Source organism: Megalobrama amblycephala, linkage group LG3 (genome assembly GCF_018812025.1).
Source record: "Megalobrama amblycephala isolate DHTTF-2021 linkage group LG3, ASM1881202v1, whole genome shotgun sequence".
Classification (NCBI taxonomy): domain Eukaryota; kingdom Metazoa; phylum Chordata; class Actinopteri; order Cypriniformes; family Xenocyprididae; genus Megalobrama; species Megalobrama amblycephala.
In genome coordinates, this window is record NC_063046.1 from 39,706,690 (window position 1) to 39,717,104 (window position 10,415).

The window sequence follows — 10,415 nt, forward strand, 5'->3', positions numbered from 1 at the left end:
TACTGTTCAAACTATATATTCTATCACCTACCTCTAAACATAACCATCACAAAAACTTTTGGCATTTTTAGATTGTCATCCTAGTATGAATTATAAGCTGTGCCAAGTATTTCGTGGACATGCTAATATAGCTCTCTCGTATACAATGATATTTCTATGGTATATTTCAAAGTAAGTACATCGGAGTACTATGGTATATATCAAAGGTCCATGTTATTGCTATCTGTACCATGGCACTGACAGTATTTTTGTTTTTTTGTATTAACAAGAATAAGCAATCATAACTATTAGGGCTGGGTAAAAAATATAAATTTCTCGATTTTAATCGATTCTCATTTTTACGAACCGGTATCGATTCTTAAATCCCAAGAATCGATTAGTCTAGGTCTGTTTTCAGTTGATGAATGAACAGAATATGTAGTGCCTCCGATCCAATAAATCACAATAATCTTTGTGCTTTGTTACTTTTGATATGAAGCAAAGTCTCAGATTTCAAATGACGTCCATCATATTATGAGATTCAAAAAATAAATGGCACTGTTTAATGTGGCGTGACAGATCACTGTAGCACCTCAGTTAAAGAGAAGCATGTGATCATCCTCTCCTCCGCTTTAATACCAGTTACAGCGAAATAAACATGCATAAACATCTGAAGGTATGTTAAAATATACAGTACAACTTACCGAAATCCGTATCATGTCTCGTGTAATCGCTCAATCAGTGTTTCCGCGGAAAGACGTCAATAAAACAGCTTGTAAACAATGTCACGTAACGTCACATTTACCTCAGAAAAACATATTCAGTGACCATAAACTCATTAGTCAGCTAGAAAAGTGACTCTAGAAAGCATTCTGATAAATATAGCTATGAACCGTTACATATTCATTATCATTTTTAATGTTCTTCAATATTTAATGCATGTTTGAATAAATAAGTTATGACAGCTGCGATTTAAATGTTTATATTTCAAAATAAAGAATTGGAGTAAAAATATGATTATGTAATTCTAAACTTTATTTATAATAAAAACATCGAGTGTAATTTAAGTGTTTTTATATAAATAAGTTAATTTTAACCTTCAATATTATTATAGTAGTACCAACTGACTCTCATGTGTAGTTTACAGCATTAGTCGAGAGATTTTTTTCCTCTAGAAAATTTGCCATGTACTGTAACTGAAATACTACATCCAAAATAATCGATATCGAATCGAAAGCATGTGAATAGTAATCTAATCGAATCGTGAAAATTGTGTCAATACCCAGCCCTAATAACTATATAGCTGAATAAGATCCTATTAACACCACATATAACATACAAATATATATATATATATATATATATATATATATATATATATATATACAGTAGCACATAATACAAGTTCATCAGTGAAATGCATGCTAAATATAAAGAGAGACAACCTAATCTCTCTCCCTCCAACCACACAAGGCAGAAGAGGTTACTATCGGACAAAGCTTATTCTAAGCTCAGGGAAAACAGTAATGGCCAAATGTCATTTTAATGCAGTAATGTGTTTCTGCATATTAAAACTGTATGATGTAATATAGAAGTATATTAAAACGTCGTCAACACATATGAAATTTTAATAATTTATTAATGCTGGCATTACATTTTCAATGGAAATATTTTGCAATTGATCATGCATTAGAAATATCTTTGCAACAGTAAGTTTATGCAGTCTATAACAACAGCACAGTCATGTGAAGCACACTGACAGATCTGTGCACGGAGTCACTGAGGGTTACTCTGGTTCATGAGGTAAACACACATCATTGAAGCATGTTATAAACATACAGTTTATTTATGCAGCTGAATGTGTTAAATGTTAAACTAAAAATTCATAAATTGCTTAAAAAAAAAAATCTAAATAGATATCAATGACATTAAACAATCTTACCATTATGATGGAGTTGGTCACTGTAGTATTGTTGACTGAAAAGGCTGCCATAAGACATGCCATTCCTTTAAAATGTGCTGCGACTAAATCCGATTTTGGCCAATGCAGTGAGATATTGCATTTGTTTGGTCCTCAGCTCTCCTCAGAGTCGTGCACGCTCTCCTCGGCGGTATTATTGTTTACAAGAGCAGTACCTGAGCTCGGTGTTTAGAGGGTGACGTCACTGACCGTGCACGCGGAGCGCTGATGAGCGGGACATCCAGGACACACGGAACGCGTTTTTGCGATGAAATGGAACACACCAAACGGAACAGACCAGAGAGAGGTCTCGAGGTGCATTAAAAACCTGAACCGTTTTCATAAAACGTGACACTTGTTGCGCGAGACGCGACGCACGCTAAATATAACGAGAAAAAAAGCCCCAAAAAGTGTTTGGATACTAAAGCCAGACGTGTGTGTGTGTGTGTGTGTGTTTATATATATACTATTATAATATATAATATACTATTTCTATTAATTACTAGGCTATAACATATATTATTTACTATATTATAGTTAGTAGACTATAATTTTTATTTCATATTTAGTATATTATGTATTGTAATATATAATATAGAGCTAATATAGGCCTACTATAGTAAATAATTGAGTATATCAATTCAATTTAAATATAGCCAATACAGCCTATGAATTGTTAAACTTTATTCTACCAATGCAGAATTTACTAAGAGCAGGTTTAATGCACATGCACACCCTCTGGTGGATACTCACTGCAAAAGACATTGTATTGGGAGAGAAGTGTACACCATTATCATCATTTTATACCAGTTTCATTGTAGAATGCAAGCATATATTCATCAAAAAAAAAAAAAAAAAAAAAAAAACAGTTAAGTAAGTTCTTTATACCCAACAGTTTTGAAAGCAGTGTGTGGGTGAGTGTGAATGGGTGTGTGTGTGTGTGTATAGAGAAAGGGTCCTGGTCACAAGGTCTTGCATGTGAGCTGCTATTGCCGCTGATGTGGGTCCTGAATAGTAGATTTTTGCTGACAATGTCTCTGGCCGTACACAGTTGCACAACTACCTGTTTTTCCAACTACCTGTTTATCAATGAGTGTCCACTGCAGAAACACATATATGAGTGTTAAATGAGGTCATTCAACATAATCATGCAGCAGGAAGTAGACTATTTTTAGATTAACAATATTTCTGTCAGCAGTGATTCTGATCAGGTATTAGGGTACGTTTACACAACGACAATGTACTAAAAATGAAAAGTTTTCCAAACCGATCTGCATTCACATGGATCATCGAAAAAGACTAAAGATTACATGCCAGGCCAGTAGTTGGCGATGTCATTTTGTAAAGAAACAAAGTTTTTAGTTGAAAAGTGCCGTGTAAATGGCCCCTAAAAAAGGAAAATCTTTAATGTGTTTTGGCCGTTCATTTACACAACAACGGCATTTTGGGGGGATGAAAATACAAAATTTTGAAAACGAGTTTCAAAAGTGGAAGTTTTTAAAAACAATACCGTTACTCTCATTCCGGGCGTAATATCACTGCGCCTGCTGCACCCATGGTACGGCAGCAAAGTTCCTTGATTATTACGCCGGAATGAGAGTATAGTTTCAAGCCATATCGGCCTAGAAAATCGCAACTTTTCATTTTCCGTTGGTACACGATGTAACTACAGAAGAGTGAAGTTTTAAATAGGAAAAATATAAAAACTCTTTGGTCATTTTTGAGCGAGATGCTAACGGTCTAATCAGATTCAATGAACTATGCTAAGCTATGCTAAAAGTGGTACCGCCAGACCCGGAGATCGGCTGAATGGATTCGAAAATGGTAAAACTCAACTGTTTAACTCTAGGGGAGTTGGAAAATTAGCCTATTTTCAAAAAAAAAGTGGAGTGTTCCTTTAAGGCGTCAGCTAACACAACAGCAAAAGTTACCATGGTTTAAAAACCTGTATTGAGTTAAAAACACATATAAAAATATACACATATAAAAACACAAACCAACACATTCTCACCTGTGAAAATGTATCCCATTTCTTTGGGAATTTAAATCTTGGTGGTTTCGCGACCAGAAGCTGCGCAATGTTGTGGCATCATCGATTCTTATGGTGTGTTCACACCAGATGCGAATGAAGCGTTAAGCGCTAGTGATTTACATGTTAAGTCAGTGCAAAGACGCTATAGACATCCTGCGGCGTGAATGAGGCGGCGCAAATTGAGCATTTCGGGAGTTTGACGTTGAGTTTGAACTTTGGTGAATATTCTGCGTTAACCAATCAGGAGCTTGCCTCTAGTAGTGAAGTGATTACGATGTAGCTAGCGGAGGCAGAAATCCGAAACAACAATGGAGGATAAGATCATTGTCGCTGTATGTGGATACCTGGAGCTGTATGATACATCTTCGTACTTTTATAGAAACAGGAATAAAAAGGATCTTGCTTGGAAGAAAGTGAGTGAGGAGGTCGGACAATCTGGTAAGTTGTAAAAAATGCTCCTTACTGAATTTGAGCTATATATATTGAGACTACAAGCTAGCTAAAGCCGGCAAATTGAGCGTATTTGCCGTATTTTACAACTACTTTCCCACTGACGAGTTGATGTGTTTATTCAGAGGAAGTGGAGAAGTGGAAGAGTTTGCGAATTCATGTCTGTTGTGAAGTGAATTTCACGCGCAAATGAAGCGAGTACACTCAAAATATTCAAGTGTCCAACTACGTGCAAATAGCACAATTTATTTGTGCAAGTTGTGTCTGGTGTGAACGCCCCATTACTGTGAGTGACGACACGTTGACCGTTCCAAGATTGCTCATTGAAGTATAAGTGCTAGACATCACTGCTGTTGTCAGAGCGTAATCAGACCTCACTAAGTGAGTGCTGAACGCAGTTGGACATAGTGTTGTTTTAGAGGTAAAAAATGATATAGATACACACAAACCGATCGTTTCGTGTCTTAGGACATCATTGTGTCGTCACGAGCCGCAGGGTTTAATTTGGATTTATCTATGCAAGTTTTTTCGACTCTTATTGTTCGAGTTCCCATTCACTCCCATTATTTGACTGACAGACGGCAATGGTTGGAGTTAAAAATCATCATTTGTGTTCTACTGAAGAAAAAAGTCACCTATATCTTGGATGCGCTTGGGGTAAGCAGATAAACATCAAATTTTCATTTTTGGGTGAACTGTCCCTTTAAAACATATTAATTTTACACCTGTACCATACTGAGTTTGCTTTAGGGTTAGTTGCATGTAATTATTCATAAATGATGGGCATTACTGTAGTAACTACAAGTAACGTGTAACAAGGACACTATAAAATAAAGGGTAACACTTTATTTTACAGTGCTGTAGTTACACGTTACATGTACTTACTATAGTAATAACAGTAAATTATGCATAATTACAAGTAACTAACCCTAATCCAAACCCTAACCCTAAATGTAACTCTACAGTAAGTACATGTAGTTAATTAATATTACCAAAGTCCCTTTAAGACAAGTCATTTCACTCGGCGGCCATCTTTGAAACGCCTCTCGGGCATCCTGGGCATCATGCAATCTCTTTGAATGGGGAAACATCAAATTCTCCAAAACTGTTCGCCAACCTTATGATTATATTTCATATTTTAAATCACCAATGAAATCTAACAACCGACTCATAAATTTTGTTTCTAAACGCTCAAATCATGACAAAAAAACTATTTTTCAGGCTGGATCAAGCTAATGCGCATGCGCAGACCTAAATGCGCATCTCTTCGGAGCGTTCTAACGGCCGCTGAAGTGACACGATGACTTTACCAGTCGGCGATTGGCTCTTATTTAGAAGGCGGAACTTATTATTCCGCCATATTGCGCGTTACACTTTCTCCCATTCAAAACAATACGAGTGACGCGTCTTGTGTTATTCTATAGTCTTTGATATTACTCAGTACTTATTTGAGTAATTACAATGTAACTACGGCACTGTAAAATAAAGTTACCAATATTTCCTGAAACAATGATACTTACACAGGCAACATGTGTCAGATTAATAACTCGGTCTCAAACAGTAGTGGCCAAAAGTGATATCTGGAGGGGATATTACTTTTTAATGAGGAATAACAAAATATTATTAACCAACATAATGCCTTAACCAAGTTTAACCCTCATACATATATATATATATATATATATATATACACACAGTTGGTACGGAAAGTATTCAGACCCCCTTAAATTTTTCACTCTTTGTTATATTGCAGCCATTTGCTAAAATCATTTAAGTTCATTTTTTTTTTCTCATTAATGTACACACAGCACCCCATATTGACAGAAAAACACAGAATTGTTGACATTTTTGCAGATTTATTAAAAAAAAAAATCTGAAATATCACATGGTCCTAAGTATTCAGACCCTTTGCTCAGTATTTAGTAGAAGCACCCTTTTGATCTAATACAGCCATGAGTCTTTTTGGGAAAGATGCAACAAGTTTTTCACACCTGGATTTGAGGATCCTCTGCCATTCCTCCTTGCAGATCCTCTCCAGTTCTGTCAGGTTGGATGATAAACGTTGGTGGACAACCATTTTTAGGCCTCTCCAGAGATGCTCAATTGGGTTTAAGTCAGGGCTCTGGCTGGGCCATTCAAGAACAGTCACAGCGTTATTGTGAAGCCACTCCTTCGTTATTTTAGCTGTGTGCTTAGGGTCATTGTCTTGTTGGAAGGTAAACCTTCGGCCCAGTCTGAGGTCCTGAGCACTCTGGAGAAGGTTTTTGTCCAGGATATCCCTGTACTTGGCCGCATTCATCTTTCCCTCGATTGCAACCAGTCGCCCTGTCCCTGCAGCTGAAAAACACCCCACAGCATGATGCTGCCACCACCATGCTTCACTGTTGGGACTGTATTGGACAGGTGATGAGCAGTGCCTGGTTTTCTCCACACATACCGTTTAGAATTAAGGCCAAAAAGTTCTATCTTGGTCTCATCAGACCAGAGAATCTTATTTCTCACCATCTTTTAGCAAACTCCATGCGGGCTTTCATGTGTCTTGCACTGAGGAGAGGCTTCCGTCGGGCCACTCTGCCATAAAGCCCCGACTGGTGGAGGGCTGCAGTGATGGTTGACTTTCTACAACTTTCTCCCATCTCCCGACTGCATCTCTGGAGCTCAGCCACAGTGATCTTTGGGTTCTTCTTTACCTCTCTCACCAAGGCTCTTCTACCCCGATAGCTCAGTTTGGCCGGATGGCCAGCTATAGGAAGGGTTCTGGTCATCCCAAACATCTTCCATTTAAGGATTATGGAGGCCACTGTGCTCTTAGGAACCTTAAGTGCAGCAGAAATTTTTGTAACCTTGGCCAGATCTGTGCCTTGCCACAATTCTGTCTCTGAGCTCTTCAGGCAGTTCCTTTGACCTCATGATTCTCATTTGCTCTGACATGCACTGTGAGCTGTAAGGTCTTATATAGACAGGTGTGTGGCTTTCCTAATCAAGTCCGAATCAGTATAATCAAGCACAGCTGGACTCAAATGAAGGTGTAGAACCATCTCAAGGATGATCAGAAGAAATGGACAGCACCTGAGTTAAATATATGAGTGTCACAGCAAAGAGTCTGAATACTTAGGACCATGTGATATTTCAGTTTTTCTTTTTTAATAAATCTGCAAAAATGTCAACAATTCTGTGTTTTTCTGTCAATATGGGGTGCTGTGTGTACATTAATGAGGAAAAAAATGAACTTAAATGATTTTAGCAAATGGCTGCAATACAACAAAGAGTGAAAAATTTAAGGGGGTCTGAATACTTTCCGTACCCACTGTTTATATATATATATATATATATATATATATATATATATATATATATATATATGTGTGTGTGTGTGTGTGTGTGTGTGTATGGTAATATATATTGGTTAAGGTAATTATCTGACAAAATCTACAGGTTTTATGTTACTATGCAAAAACATAACATACAACATAATCACTTCTTAATATTTTGTCGGTTCTCTCGTTTTTGCATCTGAAATTTCTGCACAATATCATGCTTCATTGCGTCATCACAAATAAAACACTCCAAGCTCAACTACACAACATGCTAACAAAATCTTTTACAAATCTATAGTAGTCAACATTTGAAGTGGATCAAAACCTTTCATCAAAGTTGTCCTAAAACCTTCCTCTTAGGACAACTTAGTTCTTAGGACAATTTTGATTAACTTTTTTGATCCACTTCAAATGCTGACTACTGTATAATAATATTTGCAACATCACTTTTGACCTCTACTTTAGCACTGAAAGAAAAGACCAGCAGCTGCAATGCAACGTTACATCATTAAATGCCAATGCATTATATAACCTGTCTATTATACTCTTTAAGGGTGCATTTTTCATACTTTTCCCAATTTTAAACATTTTTTACAATACAAATAGACCCTTAAGGATCAGATTATTATAAACCAATAAAAGCAATCCTTATATTTGATCCAAACATATTCATTCCTTTGTTTGCATGCATATGTAATGGGCATAACAAGTTATGAAACTGTAGACAAGCTCTTAACTGTGGGTAAATTAGATTCTTTATTTATTTATTTTTTTACTGGGATTAGAAAGAAAATAAATAAATAAAGACACAAACTCACAACTGACGCAGATAAAGGAATGACAACTATGTTATTGACAGGGCCCACACCCACCCCCTCCCCTCGAACAGGGCTGCTTTACAATATAAATGTGAGTGGTCAGCCGGAGAGACAGAGACGCTATGAGCTACATTATGGGAACTAACATGAGAGCACTGGGACTGATTATAATAACTCTGCTGCTGCTGACAGCGAGTGAAGGTACATTTACATTCAAATATACCATAGCTACTGCAATATAACAACAGGTCTGTAGGTATTGCTAATATTAATGCTGATTATGTGCATTTGCAGATTAATAACATTATTTACTACAACTGTTGGACAAGTATGGATTGTGCATTTGCTTATGTATTAAGTGATCTTCTCCCGACAGCCGACGACACGGACACGCAGAGATGGACTTGTGGATATCGAGGGCTGTGCAGGAAGCACTGTTATGCGCAGGAGTACATGATTGGTTATCATGGTTGCCCTCGAAGATACAGGTACTCAAATGTTCTTCAGTGAATGTTACTGTGTAAATTTTTTTTTTTTTAATAGTTATTGTATATATAGATATGAATTACAAAAAAAAAAAAGTTCAAAAAAAAAGAAAATCATTTACAATGGATGTCTATGGGGCAACCGTTGTACACTTGCCCCACAGATTTCCATTGTAATTGCCAACACAATCTCACAGCAATTTGTAACTATTTTACATTCTGACGAACAGGTGGCTAAAGGTCCGTTCACACCAATGACGGTAACTATTATGATAAAGATAGTTATAAAAATCATTCTAGTCCACACCACAACTATAACGGCACGGAGAAACGATAATCGTTGGAATCATTTTCAGAACGAATTTTTTTCCAGCTGAAGATCCATAAAAACATTGACAGCCAATCACAATCCATCCTGCTTTAAAGAGCACGAGCATTTAAAGCGGCAGAAACAAACCTGCAGCAGGCGCGTATAATAAACAGAACATTATCGTTCATTGGCATGGACGCTAATATAGTTATCGTTCTTTGTGTGAACGGGCCTTAAATTGTATGAATCCATACAATACCATTCATACGTTTTTGTAGGGGTGGGTTGGAGTATCGGCGATTACATGTCGCGCTTAAAACGCGTGGAAAGTGGCGGAAAAAACACGACTGCTTCTATTATGCGTCATCTACATTTTAAATAATGAACTTGAGCTCGAAAAAGACGTGATGTGAACGGCTTTGGGGATCTTCATGCTTAAATTTTTTCTAATAATCATACAAATTAATATGGAACTGCCACCTTGTAAAATAGCTACGTTTTTCAGTGAGATCAGGGTAGCGTTTCCCAAAAAGCATCATAAGCCTAAGTTGATCGTAGCTCCATTGGTTTCAATGGAGCTACGATCAACTTAAGCTTACGATGCTTTTGGGAAACGCTGCCCAGGTTGGTAAAGTGCATATCTGTCAATGCATTTTTTTTAAATTATTTTGTGATGCATTTAGTTGATCTTAACTAGTAACCTGAAATATTTCTGCCTAAGAAATTACACAAATAGATATCCTAACCAAATATTTTTATTCTCAACTATTACTTTCTAGGTGCTGTGCTTTGCGATTTTAACCTTTATGAAGAAGTAAGCTCCTGCTTACGAAGACCGCATGCAGAACCTCTGATTTCACAGAACATAAGAAATGCTGTGTTGATTTACGAATGATAGCATAAAGGTGCGGTCACGTTGGTGAAATTTTGCGTGCAAAAAAAGTCCATTGTCAATAGCGTAGAGATATATGAAGCACAGCTCGTACAGGAGTCACATTCAAATCTTTCTGTTGGTCAAATCTTTGTGACCAACATGAACACAGCAAAAGCTGTGTGGGGAATGT

At 36.9% G+C, this 10,415-nt stretch overlaps 1 protein-coding gene and 1 long non-coding RNA gene across 2 annotated transcripts in view; one reads left to right on the forward strand and one right to left on the reverse strand.

Moving 5' to 3' along the window:
• Positions 1-2,138, reverse strand: part of abcg1 (ATP-binding cassette, sub-family G (WHITE), member 1) — a 45,174-nt gene extending 43,036 nt beyond the window's left edge. Inside the window, exon 1 of the mRNA XM_048185365.1 lies at positions 1,922-2,138. Coding sequence (XP_048041322.1) covers positions 1,922-1,984 — 63 coding nt within the window. The 5' untranslated portion in view covers positions 1,985-2,138. The remainder of the gene's footprint in view (positions 1-1,921) is intronic.
• LOC125265250 lies at positions 2,133-10,153 on the forward strand. The gene is made up of 3 exons (XR_007184238.1): positions 2,133-2,254; positions 8,933-9,044; positions 10,131-10,153. It is a non-coding gene; the product is annotated as an uncharacterized LOC125265250 (long non-coding RNA).
• The last annotated feature ends 262 nt before the right edge of the window (positions 10,154-10,415 follow it).